Source organism: Canis lupus, chromosome 30 (assembly GCF_003254725.2).
Source record: "Canis lupus dingo isolate Sandy chromosome 30, ASM325472v2, whole genome shotgun sequence".
In the NCBI taxonomy this organism is placed as follows: Eukaryota; Metazoa; Chordata; class Mammalia; order Carnivora; family Canidae; genus Canis; species Canis lupus.
In genome coordinates, this window is record NC_064272.1 from 22,035,355 (window position 1) to 22,056,691 (window position 21,337).

General features: G+C 33.5%; 1 protein-coding gene across 21 annotated transcripts in view; it reads right to left on the reverse strand.

The window, feature by feature from the left end:
• Positions 1-21,337, reverse strand: part of ZNF280D (zinc finger protein 280D) — a 294,058-nt gene that overhangs the window by 36,940 nt on the left and 235,781 nt on the right. For 15 of the 21 annotated variants that reach the window (XR_003146134.3, XR_004810835.2, XR_007407479.1 and 12 more), the window contains 5 exons: positions 20,546-20,853; positions 19,939-20,079; positions 13,040-13,102; positions 6,438-6,556; positions 6,251-6,287 (listed from right to left, as the gene is read on the reverse strand). Coding sequence is in view for 16 of the 21 variants with exons in the window: in XM_025472692.3 (XP_025328477.1) it covers positions 6,251-6,287; positions 6,438-6,556; positions 13,040-13,102; positions 19,939-20,079; positions 20,546-20,853 (668 nt within the window). In the remaining 5 variants the exon portion in view is untranslated. Of the gene's footprint in view, positions 1-2,185; positions 5,642-5,767; positions 6,130-6,250; positions 6,288-6,437; positions 6,557-13,039; positions 13,103-19,938; positions 20,080-20,545; positions 20,854-21,337 lie in introns of those variants that run through there. The other 6 variants (XM_035708895.2, XR_004810836.2, XM_025472699.3 and 3 more) reach the window with 6 other exon arrangements.

The window sequence follows — 21,337 nt, forward strand, 5'->3', positions numbered from 1 at the left end:
TATTTTTCAGTGTGGAGGATTAAAAACAATAGGTTCCTATATTTCAAGAAATGACACAGAAAAGGAGATGCACAGTAGCTTCTCCAAGTTTGCAGATGAGAGCAAACTCTTTCAGGTACTCAAATACCAAAATGACCAGAGTGAGGCTGCAGAAGGATCTCAAAATCAGGGATGTGGGCTGAAAATATGAGCTGAACCATAGTACAGTCAGTATAAGGCAGTATAATTAGGGAAAATATTTTTACTATTTATAAAATAGTTATGATAAAATGAACCAAGGAGTATTCACAGACATTCTCTAACAGAAGTTTGGTGAATTGTAGATACCAAAAATTTAATGGTATGACTAATGTTTGCTTCAAAAGTAACTCTAAAAACATATATTCTGGGTTAGGAAAAAGAAAACAAATGATCTGTGAAATGATACGGGAAACTCAGATTGAAAACTGGAGTTATTCTAATGAACATTAGTAAGATATAGGCAGAAGTAAAATCACGAAGAGTAGTAATGTTAACAACAATAGTAATAACGAAAAATTTAGACTTGTATAGCACTTCCTATGTGCCAACTGCTTTCTAAGTACGATATGCATATACTAAACTCATTTAATTCCCTCAACACCTTATGAGCAAGTACTGTTGTTTCTGCATTTTACAAATAAGGGGCACAGATGTTTGGTAACCTACCCAAAGTCACACACACACACTCTTGTATACAGCAGGGTAGGAACTCCACACTAAGCAATCAACTGTAGAGCCTGTGCTATTCAATCACTATCCCTTTAGCAGTTTGAGAAGGTTTAATGTAGAACTGGGTATGAAAACTCCTAGTATTACTATCAAGGAAGACCTCCTGACACTTTCAATGAGAAGGAAAACTTTACAATATAAGAAACTCCTTAATAGATAATAAAAGACTGGAAAAAGTAATAGTATCAAGAAAAGTAAATAAGGGGGTATATTGATAAGCTAAACATAAGGAGTAAAGAGAAGCTACAAATAAATATGAGAGATTCTTAAACTTCTTAGTGTGAAATCATGAAAAGTAACCATACACTCCAAAAAAAAAAAAAAAAAAATCCCTGCTGCTCAATAAACAGAGACAGAATAAGCTAATAAACTGGTCTGTCTCTGTTATGTATTTCTTAGATTTTACAAACATAATAGAAGATATCATTTCTATAATTTCTAAAAATATGAAAATGTACATTGCTAGCATCCAGTTATAAACTCTACCTTATAAAGATTCACAAACATGGACAAAATGTTTAGGAGTCCATCTTAGTTAACATCTTACACAACTACTTTTTGCCCCCAATTCAGAGAATCCGAAGAATGATTCCTCTAGTTCAGCATTCTACATATTTACTGTATGGAGATTAATGTCAGAAAGTTAATAAATATTGAAGGAAAAAAATTCCAAATAAATATGCTTGAGACACAGGCCACATCTAGCAGGAAAAATCCTATATTAAAGAATCTACTTAATTTTAATTTGCATTTCCTAAACTTATTTGACCATGGAAAATTTCCCCTGAAGATAGTTTACAAATTATGGACACACTAGTTCCACAATTCAGGTTTTGGGAAACAATGATCTAGTTACTTTTTTCTGGGAAAATATAAAATAATTACTTTTATGAGAGTATATGTAGGGAGTTAAAGGTGCTGAGGAGTAATGTGGACATTTAGTTTTCTTAAGATCAAAAGTTTCTGCTACCAGAGATAAGGATATGTGTGGCATTCTGTATCTGATCTTCTAAGAACAAATTTTAACATGTAGGTATAATCAATACTGGATAAAGAATCCCAGAACTCTACAGCATGTCTGCACTCATATTTTACAAAAAGGGTAACCAAGACTACAAGGACACCACCACTCCCCTGGTCTGCCTTTTATATCATTGGCTACTCCCACTTAGTTTCCTCTGCTGGTACTTTTTCATCTTCCTAACCCTTTATTGTCAGATTCCCCAGAGCTCAATCTCTGGACCTTACCTTTTCTCTATTTCTACTGTGTTCTTTGGTAATCTCACACAGTCCTATGATTTTTTAATTTAACTTTTATATTGGGACAATTTTATATTCACATGTAGTTGTAAGAAATAATATAGACTCCATGCAGTCCAGTTTCCCCCAATGATAACATCTTACAAAATTATAGTACAAAATCATAACCAAGATATTGACAGTGATATACCAATTTTATTTACTTTTCTCCGGTTTTACTTGTATTCATTCCCATGACATTTTAAAATGTTCAGTGACATTTACAGCCTAGAACACACCCCTAACTTTACACAAATGAGTAACTATGGAGTCTCCATTTGGATTTCTAACAGGCATCTCAAACTAAAACATGCCCCAAGCCAAAATCTTCATCTTCCCAATTTATTCTTCCTAGTCTTCCTCATCTCAATTAATATCACTGCCATCTTCCCAGTTGCTCAGATTAATAACTATGTCATCCTCAACATTTTCTCTTATTTCACAAACTATTAATAAATTCAAAATATATCCAAAATCAAATCTCTCATCATTCACACTGCTAGTTGTCTAGCCTAATTCCCTGCCATCTCCCACCAGATTATATAGCCCCTCAACTAATCTCCCTGATTTTGCCCTTAATCTTCTGTAATTTATTCTTGAGACAGGGGCTAGAGTAATATAAGCACTCTTCTGTATTTAAGGTTTTTGTTGATTGCATTTTTTACTGAGATGTACAAGATTCCACTATTCAAAATCCTCTGATGAATGGCTTATCTCAGAGTAAAAGCCAAATTCATACATGGCTCACATTACCTTGCAGGCCCCATCTCTTACTATTCCCTCTTGCTCACTCATTTGCAGCCAATCCAGTCTCCTTACAATTCTTCCTTCAGGTCTTTACTCAAATGTCATGTCTCAGTGAGGCCTTCTCTGACGACCAAGTTTTAAATGGGAGCCTCCCAACTCCTACCCTGTTCTCCTTATCCCCTTTCCCTACTTTATTTTTCTCTATAGTATTGACTGCAATCTAACATACTGTATGTTTTATTTACTTTTTATTGTCTGTCTTTCAGCACTATATAAAACATGAGCTCAAAGAGGGCAGAGATATCAATCCATTTTTTTTAGGACCTAGAATGGTGCTAGGCAGAGTAGATGTTCAAGAAATCACTGAATAAATACATGAGGCCCAAAGCAGCAAGGTGTTTTACCAAAATGTGACAAAAATATGGTAAAAATCCTAAGTCTCTGTAGTTTAGGAGTCATTTTTTTTTTTTTTTTTTAAAGAATGGTGATGGATTCAAACCAACCTCACTTTTTATTTGGTGGTTACCAAAAACACACATGCATGAAATGACCATTTCTGATCAGGTGAATAAACTTGACGGTAAGGAGGGATCAGACCCAAGTTAAAACACATCAGCACCAAACTAAAATTCAACCAACTGCCTTTAATAAGCAAATTTTGTACCAACTACCTTAAGTGTTTTATTTAAGCCACCTTCTTAAAAAGGAAGTTATATGTGATAAAACTTTGAGAGTTTAAAATTTAAGAAAATGAACTTGATAATACTATAAGAGAGAGCCCTAGGAAAAAACGCAAAGCAGTACTCCTACATTGTTATATCAAGAATAAAGTTTAACAAATTTTTGAGTTTTAACCAAGTGAGAGTAAGTATTTATTTATTTTTTAAAGATTTTATTTATTTATTTATTCATGAGAGACACAGAGAGAGAGAAAGAGAGGCAGAGACACAGGCAGAGGGAGAAGCAGGCTCCATGCAGGGAGCCTGATGTGGGACTCAATCCTGGGTCTCCAGGATCACGCCCTGGGCTGAAGCAGCGCTAAACCACTGAGCCACCTGGGTTGCCCGAGAGTAAGGATTTATAAACAAAAAAGGAATTTCTGTTAAAAATGGAAAGAAGTTGTTGTTTGTGAACAATATTTTAAAATACTTTTTTAAATTGGGTAGAAAGAGGGTGAAATGACAAAACTTCCTGGGACAGATAAGGAAATAAAGACTAGAATATCACAAGGTCTATTCACTATGAAATAAGTCTCTTTGGGAGCTTTGGAAAATCATTCATTTACTGTACTAGTTAAAAAAATTTAACACTAATAGATCAGCTTTTTTTGATTATTATTTACAAGGAGATTAAATTTCTTTCTAAGTAAAATTAAAGAAGTTCTAATTTTAGAGTAAAAAACATAATTGAGTCATACTTTCAGAGCTTGTCTGTCCTCATAGCAGGTAAGATTACAAAAGGCATTTTGCTTGTCTTTAAGATTCAAGAAACTGGTATGGTATAATGAATGACCTTTCAATTGTCCTGGAGGAAAAAATGCAAGTGATTTAAGTAGATATAGCTTTCAGTTACAGGCCAAATAGTAATAAGGCCTCCATTAAATAATTAAAGCAAAGCTCCTATTTATATGATAAATCTATAGCTTTCAAATGAACTCTTTATTAGTAAATAATTCCTGAGGCACTTAAACAATACAATTTTTTATTAAAAGAAATTAATAGCATCAAAACTCTTTAGATCTATATTTAATGTAACTAAAATAAACAAATGTCAAATTCTTAAAATATACATAATGCATGAGGATATATATATATATATATATAATATAAACACCTGCATTATTGGCCCCCATAATTTTTGCTGTTACCTTTACCCAAAGAGACTACATTAATGGTAAAGTGGATATTATGTATTGAATGTACAAATATGTAACTTTAAAACTTGTTTTAAGGTATGCAAAGAGGTTTTGCCAATTCTTTACACTTCAGAATTCACAATTATAAAGATAATATTAACCATAATAAAATCCCAAAGTACGACAGAAGATTTAATAATGTCTATGGTCTGAACAATAGCCAAAATAAAAAGCTATAAATAGGCAGCTATAAGGGAATCTATAGAGAATTCCAAGGAATCTCTTGGAGTTCTTAACAAAACAAAGCAAATCTAATTAACAGTTTTAAAGAAAAGAATATAAAAATAGACATTATAAAATAGACATCAGTAAGTTTGGAAAACATAAAACCAAGTTACCAAAATTAAATTTTTTAAAATTCAAAAACTTGAGAATTGGTATTCCTGAAAAGCTATAAAATTAGTACTGGGTAATATATTTTAAATGATAGAAAAATAACTGCAATTTTGAACATAATTTTAGAGACCTGTTGTTCCAAGGACATGAAAATAACCATAGTTTCCTAACAACCAGAGAGCTTTTGTATACCTTGGACTGCAATCATGCTAGATGAAGATTAAAAGGCAGCAGTCAAAATGACTACACTTCAACTGGGATGTTGAAGCACTGATCTGATGGGGTTTTCTTGGCCACAAGTGACCCACAAACTTAAGATCAAGAGCCAAAGCCCCCACTGGGAAGTTGTGCTCAATTTGGTGGGCCTTGAAACCATCTGGCTAAATCAGCATCAGCCTTACAGGAGGCCAGCCATGAAGGAAGGGAGTCTCCCCAAAATCTGATTTCTTGAGACCACAACCTAGAGCAGGTCCCACAGTCAAATTATTCACATTCCTTGGAAAGAGAGAACAGGCATCAGTTGTGTCCATCGAAGGGGGACACTGTCCAGGTGTACCCTGGAAATTTTTTGAAATCTCTGGGTTGCCTCTGCATCTGAAAAATAAGAAAAATAGCACAATGACAGACAACGGATGAGGAAAGACAATCATCTGGCCTAAAAACTTAAGACTTATAAGAAATTAAGAAAGCAGACAAAACAGACAAAAAGACAAACAGCCATATCATTTAGAATGTATTATTCTGAAGGCAAGTACAGCGGAGAAAAACACAAATTATTTTAAGCAAAGTAAGAAATGACCATAGCAACAAAAGTTATTTTTGGAGAGAGCCAACTGCGAAAAAACAAAACAAAACAAAACATATGTTAAGATATGTCAACCTGACACAAAGATAAGGTGGAATAAGAATCTAGTCCCATTTGAAGCTGAAAATTGCTGAATAATGAGAGCTAGTGTCATGAACTTGGCTGCTTAACTGCCTTTGTGTAAGAAAACATCTCAGAACTTTGAACTTAGGAAATTCCAACTTGTCTTGCACCAGGTCACGAGCTCCAAAGAGCAGGAACCTATTTCAACAAGCAGCTTTAAAAAAAAAACAACAAAATACTTTAATATTTTTCATTTCCTTTAATGATACATTTTAAAATGCAACAGTGCTAAAATCCATCAAAGTAAAATGCACTGAATTAAAAATTAAACTTACTCAGAAAGATGTTCAGAAGTTGGGATACAAACAGAAACTGAAATTAGAAGAAAAGTTTTATATTTAAAACAGCACATGAAATATGATGAGTGAGAATAACGATTTAGTAAAGAGCTCATATTGTGGCTGACCCAAAATACTGGAATAAATATGAAAAATCCAAAGTAATACAATTATATATACGTACCTTTCTCTATCACAACTTGACAAGTATGAGTTTCATGTTGACTTAAGTGTGTGGCCATATTATCTAAGCCAGAAACATCAGCTACGAAATCACAATTAAGGCACACTAGAGTTATGCCCCTATAAAAAAAAAAAAAAAAAAAGCAAATAATATAAAAGGTTTTTGTTTTTTTAATAAAAATCCATACACAAGTTCAATGATTATTTTTCTATAATTTGCTTTTTGTCATAATTGTCACTCCAAATTTTGTTATAAAGCTTGATATAACTGAAATGATTCTCTAGAAAGCAAAATAGCCATATTCAAATTAAGCTATCATTTATTTACAGAAAGCATTTTTGTTTTATAAACTTTTACCACCCATACTTTAAAAACTATGTAACAAGAGACCTACAATCCAGCGGTGGCCTCAGTAACAACTTGTGTTACTTCAACAAGCCACAATCTACCTGTGCCTCTGTTCATCTGCAAAGCAAGGGTATAAGTATTCATTCACTCAATATGTATTTACTGAGGCTGTGTACATACTGTACTATTATACTGCATTGTGAGTACAATGATAACCAAAAAATATAGTCTGCTCTGACAGAACTTACAATCTAGTGTTTTATTTAGGTGATGAAATAGAAGAGAAATGTTTTAAGGCTTTAAGAAGAGAAACGTTAAGGCTTTACACTTCAGAATTCACAATTATAAAGATAATATTAACCATAATAATCCCAAAGTATGACAGAAGATTTAATAATGTCTATGGTCTGAACAACAGCCAAAATAAAAAGCTATAAATAGGCAGCTATAAGGGAATCTATAGAGAATTCCAAGGTATCTCTTGGAGTTCTTAACCAAACAAAGCAAACACTAAACAACAGTTTTAAAGAAAAGAATATAAAAATAGACAATAGATCATATTCTTAGATCATGTTGTATCTGTCATCAATTGTGTACCATGTGTTAAAGGTTTTCCCATATATTATTTGGTTTAATTCTTACCACAAACATCCAAGGTTGGCATTATTCTCATTTAACAATGAATTAACTAAAGTAGTTAATTCACTACAGAAGTCCAAAGCTTAGTCCCTGGTATATCAGCACAGTAAACTGGTCCATGCACTGGGGCTTGAACTACTGGCTCCTTAACAAAACTTCACTGAGTGCTGTAGTTCCTAAGTGAAATCTGTAATGATTATAAATTTTCAAAAATGTTTGGAAACAATTCCCAAAGCCACTAATACTTTTGTTGAATTCGGAATAGTTTTTATACTCACTGGATCAAACTGTGTAGCATTTGCTACTTGAAGAATTTAAACACTGTTGGCATATAGGATGTAACACTGGCCTTCAGATTCTAATTTAAATTGTGTTTAAACTTTTGACTTATGTTGAAAGGTATTTAAAAATATTAACCCTGCAAAAATATGGAAATATGTCAGAGAACTTAGAAAACCACTATATATTTAATTTATTATTTGCTAGAATTAAGCACTTGGGATCTTATGGGTCAAGCATCTGAAATGCTGTTTAAAGGAAAATCAAATATATTAAATGTATAAAAGATATTAAGGTGTTTTAGGAATTTGAACTATAAATGGGACTGTTTACAAAATTTAGTCTATTCAACTTAAATGAATTTTATCAAACATTAATTAAAAGCATTCTTGAAAATGATTATTAAAATGTACTAATTTCTAAATGGAATATTTTTAAGTTAAACGTAAAAGCTTAACTTTAATAACTAATTATATAGTCTTCCCTACTAACAAACTGCCCTTGCAGAAATCAAAAGTAGTCTCAATGGTAAGTAGTAGCTAAATTACTATCCCACTAGTCACAGTTACTTGGGGCAGGGATCGAACGCCTAACTCATGACTCCACTAAACAAAAATGCGTAAAATCAGGATTTATAATCAAATTTCTTCATCTGGGAAGATGTGGGAGACTGGAACTAGTATGTTCAAGTCACCAATAGAGAAAGCTGATCTGCAGTAAGGAAGGAAATGGAACCCAACTCCTGAGAAAATAATAAAGACAAGATCATTCTGTCTCAGTAGGTCAGACCAGAGAGAAGCCATATTAGTAACTGATGGCTTTCTGGTTGTATCTCCTCCTCTTAGGAGTCTTCAAGATTCTTTAGAATTCTGCTTTTAAGTTATTTTTGCTTAGGTTAAAAAAAATAGATCATGTAATGTTATTACTGTTACTGTCAACTTACTAACAAAGCATAAATAGTTTTGAAGTTCATCATATACTTTAAAAATTTAAGTTTTGCCAATATACAAAATATAAATGAGTAACATACCATAGACTGACTTCTGCCCTGAATCTCTAGTCTAACAGTGTGCTGTGCATTTTACACCTAGATGTCACATAAAACACATCAAAACTGATCCTCAATCAAAACAACAATTATGTACTTTCTCCCCAAATCAACTTCTGATTGGTCTTTCTTATGATGTTTCTTTCTTCTAATAGTAAAGTTCAAACTACAGATATCTGTTTCTTCTTCCTTAAAATAATCAATATGGCAATCATTTTATAATATTCATTGAATACTTATACTGTGCTAGTCTAACAACTTTAGACCTATCATCTTATCTAAATATTGAGCACCTGAACGCCTAACATGGTTGAGCGTCGAGCTCTTGGTCTTGGCTGGGGTCATGATCTCAGAGGTTGTGGGATGGAGCCCTGTGTGGGGCTCTGCAATCAAGTCTGCTTGAAAATTTTCTCCGTTTCTCCCCCACTGCACTCTCTCTCTCTCAAATTTTTAATAAATAAATAAATAAATAAATAAATAAATAAATAAATAAATAAATAAATAAATATTTTAATGTCCCAAAAAGGTAGTTGCTATAATTTATCACCTTTTTTATAAAGTTAGATTAGTAAACTACCAAGGAGAAGAGCTGGTAAAGGTCAGGACTAGGTTTGAAACTGAGCACTTTGGTTTCAGAGCCCATATTCTTAAAGATGATGTAATACTTCCTCATCATTTTAATTTAGGTCCTCACTAAATTGTAACTACCACAATAGTCCTAATCTATAGGATTCATGCATCTATAACTCATCTTATTATTGAACCTTCCTTCAGTATCACTATATAAAATATCAAAGGTTTTCTAATGCTCTCCAAATTAAGTCCAAACTCCTTAACCTTATTTTTAACACTTTCACAACCTGGCTCTGAGCTTAAAACTATTGCTCCAGACATCAATCTTATTAGTATTATCTGAACTTCATGCTCCATCCATTTACTATTAGTCATTCCCTCTGTATGCTTTGTACTTTTTCATTTCTGCACCTTTATTCACACTATTTCTGTTCACTCAAATGCCTCTGTGCATCTTCTATCAGTATAAATAATACTCATTCTTTAAAGCCAAGTATACCTAACACCTATGCAGATCATTCCAAATTACTTCTCTCTCCTTTGGAAAAGAGACCTTATTGCACTTATTAAAGTTCCCCTTGCTTTATATAGTTTTATACATTCACCCCTTATATCTCCCACCCAACAAACTATACATTCCCTGAAGGGTGGTCCAAGACTTCTTCATCACTGTCATCTTCACAGGACCTGCTATATTATGTACCTGACAGATGTATCATAAATAAAAAACCAAAGAATTAATATTCCATTCCAACAAGAGTAATCACAAAAATTACCGTTCTATAATTCTAAGTATGCTATGTCCAGTCACAGAAATCGACCAGTTTTCAATTTCAGACCCATTCCAGTTTAAAGAAAAGAAATCTAGATCTTTAAAATCATATAGTTCATTTAAAAAACAAACATATAACTGAGGTTGACAACAGTAGGGTAAAAAGCAAATCAAATTCTCACCTTTTGAAAAAAAACCCTTTTATTCTTATAAAAATTTTCATTAAAGGCAACATCTAATAAAATCTTATCCATTTCCTTGAATTCAGTGAATGTTTTAAAATGTATACTAATATATTTTTAAAACGAAATCAAAATTTTCTCTACCTGTGAGCTACTGATCTCTATGAGCTATATCATAGATGAGACCTATTGTTTTATTTAAGTCATTTTCAACATATACGTTAACTTATTCAACAAATATTTACTGAGTGCCTACCATGTGCCAGGCACTACTCAATGCCTGGCAGAGACAAAAACCCCAACTACACATATTCTAGTGAGAGGACACAGAAAGGAAGTACTGGGATGAAGCACAAGGGAGATGATACAATGTAAAATCAAGTGATCAAGGAAAGGCTGACTCACCAGAGTAGCAACCCAAACTAGATAAAGGAATACATACAGAAATCTGGGGAACAAAACTAGTCATAGAGACTAATACACAGAAGTCCTGAAACAGGTGGGCCCCGGTGGCTCAGCGGTTTAGCGCCACCTTCAGCCCAGGGCGGGATCTTGGAGACCCACGATCGAGTCCCACGTCAGGCTCCCTGCGTGAAGCCTGCTTCTCCCTCTGCCTGTGTCTCTGCCTCTCTCTTTCTCTCTCTCTCTCTCTCTCTCTCTCTCTCCCTGTCTCTCATGAATAAATAAAATTAAAAAAATAAAAAGAAGTCCTGAAACAGAATATCATCCCTTTTTCCAACTTTTCCACTAACTCAAAGCACTAAAACAAGTACTGGCTAACCTTATCTCTCTATAAATATTAGTTTGATACAGCAAAGACACTGATATTTCAAGTAGCAATGGCAACGTGAACAAAATAAAGAACAGAGTCCAAAAATTCAAAAGAATATTTTTAATTGTTTTTAAAATTTATTTATGACAGTCACAGAGAGAGAGAGAGAGAGGCAGAGACATAGGCAGAGGGAGAAGCAGGCTCCATGCAGGGAGCCCGACGTGGGATTCGATCCCGGGTCTCCAGGATCGCGCCCTGGGCCAAAGGCAGGCGCCAAACCGCTGCGCCACCCAGGGATCCCCAAGAATATTTTTAAAAATGGTTGTTCAGGGATCCCTGGGTGGCGCAGCGGTTTGGCGCCTGTCTTTGGCCCAGGGCGCGATCCTGGAGGCCCTGGATCGAATCCCACGTCGGGCTCCCTGCATGGAGCCTGCTTCTCCCTCTGCCTGTGTCTCTGCCTCTCTCTCTCTCTGTGTGACTATCATGAATGAATAAAAAAAAAAAAAAAATGGTTGTTCAGTAGATTCTGAGTTAAGCATGTGGTACAACCAAAGTTAATTATCAGTGTCTTTAGAAATATTCATCAGTTCTTTCTGCACAGTGAGCAAGCTGTACACTTCTCTTTGAGAAAGGAAAAATAAGAATTATGAAGCTACCTAATAATTTCAAGAATTTCAGTGGTTTAAGAAATTTACTTCAAAACTAAAAAAGTGTTAGTCATTTTACTAGGTATCTTAGGTATCTTTTTAATATTCAAATATTGTTGGAGAACTTTATTTTTGTTCTCATCTTATAATATAAATGCATAAAAATAACCTCGTGACACCACTTGTCACCACTTGAAACAAATTTAGTAAGAGATCTAAGTCTAGTCTAAGGATCTATATCTAGTCTAAGGATAAAGAATAGAACCCTCTAACATCCAATAGCAATCATTTAGATTTCCAAATTGGGAATCCCAACATCAGGCTTTTAAAAAATCAGAACAAACCACAATAAGATACCACTTCACACTCACTAAACAAATGGGACGTCTAAGTGGCTCAGTTGGTTAAGCATCTGCCTTCAGCTCAGGTCATGGTCACAGTGTCCTGGGATTGAGCCCCAAGTCAGGGTCCTTGATCAGCTGGGAGCCTGCTTCTCCCTCTCTCTTTGTACCTAACCCCACTCTTGAATATCTCTCTCTCTCAAATAAATAAAATCTTTAAAAAAACCCAGACAGATAATTAGCGTTGGCAAAGATGTGAAGAAGCTGGAACCCTTACACATTACATTGCTTGTGGGAATGTAGTGGAGGTACTTTGTAAAACAGTTCGGAAGGTCTTCAAAGGCTCAACATAGAGTTACCATATAACCCAGAAAGTCTAATCATATATCTATATGATATACATATATGTATATATATACATACACACATACACACATAAAGGAGAAATGAAGACAAGTTCAGACAAAAACTTGTACACAAATGTTTATAGCAACAATATTCATAATGGCTTCAAAGCTAAAATAACCTTAACAGATAAATAAACTACAGTAGATCCATACAATGGAATATTATTCAGCAATTTAAAAAATGAAGCACTGACATGCTACAACATGGATGATTCTTAAAAATATGCTAAATGGAAGAAGCCAGTCACAAAGGATCACATGTTGTATCACTCCATTTATATAAAATGTCCACAACACATAAATCTATACAAACAAAAATTAGATTAGTGGTTACTTAGGGATGAGAGGAGTTGGAAGGATATGGGGATGACCATTAAGGGGTATAGGAGTTTCTTTTGGAGTGATAACAATGTACTAAAATTAACCATGGTAAGCTTGTACAACTGTTTGAATACACTAAAAACTATTAATTGTACTATTTAAAGGCATGAATTACATGGTATATGAACTATATTTCAATAAAGATGTCACATATACAAAATTTAAATTATATTATTTTTCAACAGAAAGAATTTAAAAAGATCAACTAGTTACCTGAGATCTTCTGAATGCTTCTTAAAAATACAAAACCTTTTACTTGGGCGGTTACTATGAAAGCTGGAGAGACAAAATAGATTTTATTAATGTTGTTATATAGTCTTATTAATTTATAGCTTTTATACATAAAGTTTCTAGTTTTGAGTAAAAGAGGATATAAATAATAAAATAATGCTTGCCATCCCTGTTTAATTCAATGTTTTTCTTAAATTCCACTTTATCCTTTTCTTTTCAAATGACACACATTTCTCTAAGCACATTCTTCTAACTCTTCTAAGATCAGTACCTCACCATTACACAGAAAAAAGGAAATAAATTTTTTTAAAGTACATCAAACTAATTTTCTTCATGTGTTAAGGAAGAGTTGAAGACACTTTAAAATTTTTGCAGATAACATTTTTGCTATAACATGAATCATTATCAATAACCACTTTTTAAATCATTTTCCAATTTTTTTATAAAGATTTTATTTGTTCATTAGAGAAAGAGAAAGAGAGGCAGAGACACAGGCAGAGGGAGAACAGGCTCCCTGTGGGGAGCCCGATGTGGGACTTGATCCCAGGACCCTGGGATCACTCCCTGAGCTGAAGGCAGATGCCCAACTACAGAGCCACCCCATTTTCCAATTTTAACAAGCTTGTTGGGGAGGGGTATAAAATCCAAATGATCTTTGAAGTAAACAGTACTTCAGCTAAATGCCACTGCACTGTTTACCATTTGTAAAATCAAATATTTAGAGTTCTATGCAATTACTAGCAGTCTATAAAAAATGAATTAAAGCAGAATTCTTTAGCTAAAATGATGCTTCTCCTAAACACAATACAGAGGACTACTATCCAAACTTTGTAGCTAAAGATAATAGCTTTCAGATACCCCGTTTAAATCTAGTAAAGAAAATCTAGTAAAGAAAGCTTTCCTATATTAGAAACCCAAAATTAGCTTTAGCACAGGATTACTCAAAGTGGAATCGCATAGACTGATAACATCAGCATCACCTAGGATCTTATTTAGAAATGCAAAGGTATGTGCTCCCCCCACAAACCTAGCTGAATTAATGTCTGCCAGTAGGCCCTACCAGAATCTGTTTTAACAAGTTTTCCCAGTGATTCTTCGGCAAGCTAAAGACCAAGAAGCAGTAGTCCTAGTTTGCACTGATAGACTCAAAGAAGCCAATGCACCAGGTCAATGGTCACTCTCAGATACAATGTAACCATCACCAGTACAGCATGTATTATGTGGGAGAAGAAATACTGTGACTAGCTATATATATAATCTCCAGAAAATGTTGTCAGAAGACTTCTAACAGTTATTTCTTCAATTTGGGGATAACTACTATTAAAGAGTTTATAAATGCAAGACAACATCACAAATAATAAATATTTTTTAGAAGAGAAAATCAGGGGTTAGGAAACATTGAAATTATATGCAAAAATTTGTGCACATAACTGTTTCTTCAGAAGAATAAATCCAAGACTTTATCTGATTCCCAAAGAATATGAATCAAACAAAGCTATTTTTTAAATGAGATTTAAAAGTTATTTTTAAAAGCTTTTTTCTTTCTCCTTAGACAATTTTGGTATGATTTATTTGGTTAAGAGGAGAAAAAAATTACATTTTAGGGTATTGATGGCTTCTATTCTGTCTACAACTTGTAACTTATTAAAATGTTGGTAATTTTAAAATTCCAGTTGTCCAAATCCAGTTTTAATTTAGAGTTCCCTGTTAAAAAAAACAAACCCTATAATGCTCTTTTATTTATATTTATTACACAAATTCCATTCTTTTATCATTATCCTTGTATTATAGAAATGGAAAAGTAGATCTATAGCTCATAAACAAGAAAAAAATTATCCTCCTTCTTCCTGTTAGATCTGCATAAAGTTAATAACAATACAAAAATAAATCTAAGAGAGCGAGACAAATCATAAGAGACTCTTAACTATAGGAAACAAACTGAGGGTTGCTGGAGGGGAGGGGATAAGGAGATGGGGTAACTGGGTGACAGACATTAAGAAGGGTACATAATGTAATGAGCACTGGGTATTATATAAGACTGATAAATCATTGACCTCTACCTCTGAAACCAATTATATATTATATGTTAATTAACTGAATTTAAATAAAATTTAAAGAAAAAGAATAGAGTAAAAACATATGTTGAAATTTAGGCTTTAAAAATTCACCACCTAGTTATAAGACTGTATATAATTATCAAAATTCATTAAGCTTTCTCTAAAAATAAGTTAATTTTATTATATATAAATTATACCTCAATAAGACTAGAGGAGAAAAAACTCCCTTTGACCGTATCTTCTTAATAATTTTAATTCAGTATAAAACAACTTTATTTCTGATGAAACACAAAAGGAATGTTAACAGTACTAATGGTATGCCTACTATTGAAGATACTACACTAGAGGTTGAGAATACAAAAAGAAAGAGGGCAGGTTGTCTCTCAAGGTCCCGGCGTGAGTAGGGGGAGGCAAAAAAGTCAAACAGCAGGTGGCACAGAATAAATGCTTTTAAATGAATGAATACATATTCATAAATAATTATAAACATTAATAGTGACACAAAGTTTTGTGGCTGCATGAAGGAAAACTGCAGGTAAATGGAATAGAAACCAGCTAACAATCAGGAGTTCATTTCAGTAAAGAAGGGCACTACACCTTGCTCTAGACAAAGTACAGAGCAAGATACGGAGGGATTTTCAAAAAAATAAGCTCTAAAGGAAAAAAATAAAAATAAAATAAGCTCTAAAGGAGCTGAAAAAGTGGTCAGACATTAAATATTGAAAGGTCTTATACTCTCCAGAATATCTGAACTTCATGACTATGAATGTTAGAAGGGCAAAGGATATTTATGCCAAAAAAGACCTGAGCAGACATGCCTACTGCAGTAAGAGAATAAAGGAAAAACTGGAGAGGCAGGGGGAAGGGGATGGACTAGACAGGACATCAGTTATGACGCTACCACAATAATCCAACTGCTTCTAACGACTCTTCTTTAATGCCAGTAAATCTATACAAAATATATAATGAACTCAAACATATCATAAAAATTCAGTGTTCTGTCTTATCCATTATCTAGAACAACCTGTTATATCAGTTTTCCTTTTCCTTGGTAAAATTTTAAGTCATTCTTCAAAGCCTAAGTGAAATGTCATTTATAAAGTACCTCCCCTTATATCTTGCTTAAGGAACTCATTCTTCCCTTCTCTGCGCTCTCATAGTCATTTGTTTACCATCTTAAGTTAGGTAAATATACCTCTCCTACTAAATTGTGAAAATTAGAGGCAAGGACTTTATCCACAATACCTAATAATGACAACTTAGAAATAACAGCTACAATTACTTGAATATCTCCTAAGTAAAAATCATTTTATTAAGCACTTTAAGTATGTTTTCTGTAATTATCACAATGACTTTCTTTTTGAGAAAAGGAAACTGGGAGTCAGGTTAAGTAACTTGCCCAAAGTCACACAGGTAATAAATAAATGGTGAAGCTTGGATTCAAATCCAGATTTGTCTGATTCTTCACCACCAGATTGCCATACTTCTTAGCAAATAGTAAACTCTGCTAGAAAAAGAAATATTAAATACTTATGTCCATTAAATTAGTTCTATTACATGTAGAGAAAAAGCCTTCTTATATACATCCTGTTGAGGAATAGTAACAACAATATTATATGGTAATTTGCTTCCATTTTTTTTTCAGGTGACTTCTATTAATTACTATCTGAAGTCTATAAGTAAATAAGGTGCAGTAATTTAAACAACCAAACCCAAATAATACTACTTTTAAAAAAAAACCACTTAAAACTTACATGTTGAATGACACTCTTCTTCAAAAGAGACTTATTCCAAAAAGACTACAAATGCATCAAGATTTTTAACATCCTCTTTTGAGATTTTATTTAGAGCCTTTTATAATTACAACAAATAATGCCTTGCTATTTGTAATGTGCTGAGTGACATGGTGAATACAAACAGCCCCTTCTTCTCAAGGAAATAATACAAACACAAACAAATACAATAAAAGGCAAAAAAATAAATGAATGGTACACACTCAAAGTGAGGAATGATCCCTCTGAGTGGTTGTGGTGATCAGACACCCCCAAAAAAGAAGATAAATGGAGAGGAAGAATAGGGACATTCTAGACTTAACAAAGAATAAGGAAACGCCACTGTCAAAAATGAGTTATGTGATAAATTTTATTCTGGGGAACAGTGGTCAATTTATGGGGATGGTGCAGATATGAGACCAGAGGGAAAAAGACCAAATGAGAGTACAGAGGTGGTATAGGATAAGATTAAAGGTACTCAACCTCTGGAGAAAATGAATCTTCTATACATACAGAACTCAAGCCTATAATATGAATCCACGCGGGGCAGAAGTAATGGTGGTCATTCAATGGGAGGATACCTAAGGCAGTGAATGAGGCAAGTGTACCAGTAGATAAAAAGTTAGAGACCTACTAAACCCTAAGAGTGGCAATGGAAGCTTTCAGTTCCATTAAGAGGCTAACAATAAGCAGGAGCTCAGAGCACAGCACAAAGATAATAAAGTGCAGGGTTGGGGCTCACTGGGAATTGGAAAAAGGATATGGAGGAAGGTGGGCTAATCATAAATGTTTTGCAATAGAATGGACTTGGAGGTTCTATAGGACAGGTGGGAAGCCTGTGATAAATGAGAGGGAAGAGTGAAAGATTCTTGGTTTAACAAAACAAAACATTTTCCAATTTGGCCCCTTACAAATTAAGGGCAGAATTAAAGCCCCATTCAGGCAACCATGTATTTGTCACAGAAAGAAGAAACATTTCACACAGCAGTATACTGGGGAAAAGATGCCTGGGGCCTGGCTTAGAGGAATTGGAATACAGGTGTAGACCAGTCCAATAGTTGAGAAGCAGAGTAGCAGAATGCAAAAAGGGGAGTCTCAGAAAACCATAATGCACAGTAGCTGATCAAGAGAACTTCAGGAGCTTACGAAACTTGGGATAGTAAACTATTTCCAGCTGGTGTTCCACATTCACAGAAATGGTGCCCTGAAAGAGTATTTGGGTAGTTGTGTGAATTCTGGACAGATGATAATGTTTGGCTCATTTTTGTTCTTTTTAGATGCTAGTGAGTCAAAGGTTAAAACATGTATGAAATAATTAGAAATATAGAGTTGGATCTTAGGAAGATTAAGAAATAAAATTGGAGGGACGCCTGGGTGGCTCAGCGGTTAAGCATTTGCCTTCGGCTTAGGGTGTGATCCTGGAGTCTTGGGATTGAGTCCCACATCGGGCTCCCTGCATGGAGCCTGCTTCTCCCTCTGCCTGTGTTCTGCCTCTCTCTCTCTGTGTCTCTCATGAATAAATAAATAAAATCTTTTTAAAAAATAATAAATAAATAAAGGGTGACTTCCAACTGAATACTTGGCCAGGTTAACTTCTAAGAGACTAAAATAAAATTTCCAGAGTACTAAAAAAAAGTTTAAATAAATATTGTAGATAAAAACGAAGAAGTATTAAAAAAGTAAAAAGTAAATAAAGAGGTATTTTAAAATAAAAAGACAGGACCCAGTCAACAACGTTAAAGACCACAAAGTCAGAGTTGATTGAATCAAATCCAGCTAAGTCTAAAACTGAGCATAAACTTCAGGAGAGTAAGAAGTTCCAGTCTCATGTTGGGATATATGCGAAGTGACCATGACTAAAAAGGTAAAGGATTCTAGAACAAAAACAAAGCAGCAATCAAAACATATGACCCTGAGAGTAAGGATGACTATACAGTTAAACAGGTGCTGCTAGACTGAAAAAGGGATTCAAAGTACTAAAAACTCAAAAGGAGTTAACTCTACAGGGTAATGGCAATTGTAAAGAAATGAACAGTAGGTATGATGAGATTAAAATGGTACTGTGGTATAACAAAGGAGGTTACAATAACTTAAGGGTTGATGTGAAGCACTAGTACTGAAGAAGTCCAGGTACCTGAGGTCAGGCTAATAAAGGGGAAAGAAAGTATGAGAGAAGTGCTAAAGTCATCAAGAAGGTGGGAAATCCTTGAAAAGAGTAGCTGATTAATGACCAAAAAGTAATATAGAGGTCATTTTATGATCTGTAAGAAAATCCCTTTTATACTTCAATTCTAATTTAAAAAAAAAAGGAACAATCTCACTTTGAATGATCAACCTAACTGCTCTACAGGTAAACAATTTTTGACTATTTTTTAAAAAATAAAAATGTATCCTAAGGGATGTTCCTATTAATGAGATACAAATGAAAGAAATGTGGGCTGTGAAGGCTTCCTCTGCATAGAGTAAATATCAGGTATCCAAATAACATAAGCTGAATGAATTAATATAATAAAAAATTCCAACAATGGCCTCATGACTGGGATAGTCTCTCATTCCACTGAATGAATGCAAGGATAGATGGTTTGATGGATAGATGGACAGATAATGGCTTACAGAGAAAAAGAGAAAAAGACCCAATAAAGCTCCTAACATCACTAAAAACCCTGGAGTCTCTCAAAGTAACTGCTTTCAAAGAATAATATTCATGAGATTACATGTATTTGTTTGGTAAATATATTTAAAATATTTGATTTTTTATATTTGAAAATGATCCTTTAAAAATCTAAAGGAAAAAAAATACCCATAGAGAAACAATTTCCCTAAAAACCTATCCTAATTTCGTTAGTCTAACTATTCTTACAATTTTAGTTCCAATAATTTATGAGTTATGATGCTGGGGAAAATAGTACCAGGTATTATCCTAAAAGTTCCCTGTAACTAGACAATTAGATCCTTAAAGAGAAAAATTGGCTTCTAAAAGGATAACTGTTTCAAAACAAACTTTCTGAACTATAATTTTAATTGGTAATTACAGATGTTTAACTCATCTTACCTCATCATATGATTTACATAGGCTTTGCTACAGCTAGTGTTGTATCTGCAAAAACTACAATGGACATACGTAGGAAAGTGATTTGCAAAATCTTTTATTTCGGAACAACACTCAATGCACTTGTGAACTCCCCGACGATACCTTATGGAGATATAAAGAAAATGATAAAAATATATTTTAAAACAAAAATAATAAGGGAGGGCCTTATTAATGTTCTGTTAATTAAGGCCAAGGTGTTTAAATGAATATGTTTAAATAGAGTTATAATTTGAAAATTCTGTTCTGGAATAATAGCTAGAGTAAGTGTAAACAATCTTAACATAAATCGATGTTTTTCATTGGCATAAAAGGGCTTAAGTTAAGCAATACAAACATCACAAGATATAAGCACACATATAATACCAGTATAATAAATGAATATTATAAAAAATAATAATTCAAATACTGTTCAAGAGTTGTAAAAAAATACCTTTTTATTATTTGCTTGGCCTTTATGTCATAGTGATAGCATATAAATGTATAAGAGAGCTGTGTAATAGGGTAAATTTATATTAAATAAAGTTTTTATACTTTAAATTAGTATTATATATGAGGAATAAAAGATTACCTTAAGTTCCTCAATGCTGTATTGACTTTACTTTTTTTATTGCTACTAGCCAATGTGCTTTGTTTCTTTTGCATATTAGAGATTTTTGATTTATATTTAGATTTACTTCCATTAGGCTTACTTGCATTAGGTTTACTTGTATTGGATTTAGTTGTATTAGGTTTGCTTGTGTTAGATTTTGTGGGATTTTTAGCAGTTATATTTTTAGTCCTTGGAGGTGAGAGCTGAAGGGTAGAAGTGCTTGCACTAATGGAAGGTGTAGGTGAAGATCCTGACTGAAGAGGTCCAACTGAAGCTCGAATAGTAACCTACAAAAATGGAGATAATGTTTGCTTTAGAAAATTAATCATGGCATTAGTATTAAAATATAACTGTATAACAAAAAGTTAAACATCAAGTATTTGGAAAGGGCAAGTATAAACTATAATTGGATAAGTCTTCCATTTATTCTAAATGTTCATACCAATTAAATTAAATTAAACTTGATATTTATTCACTTGTAATACTACATTTTTTGGTATTGATATCAGTCATGTTAACAGTTATTAATGCATAATTAGGAGTTAATGCAAATTATAGAACTATTAAAAGAGCACATTCCATACCTATTTTTATGCTCTGATATATCTCAAATAATTCAGAGATCAAAATTTAAATCTCAAAGCCCAAAAAATAATTCTAGAAAGGCCTGCATTATCCCTCAACAGCTATAAAACAAACAGATCTATAGTAAATATGACCTCCTCTTTCCAGGAGCTCATTAGGCAGGATTTATGTATACAAAGGTTATGG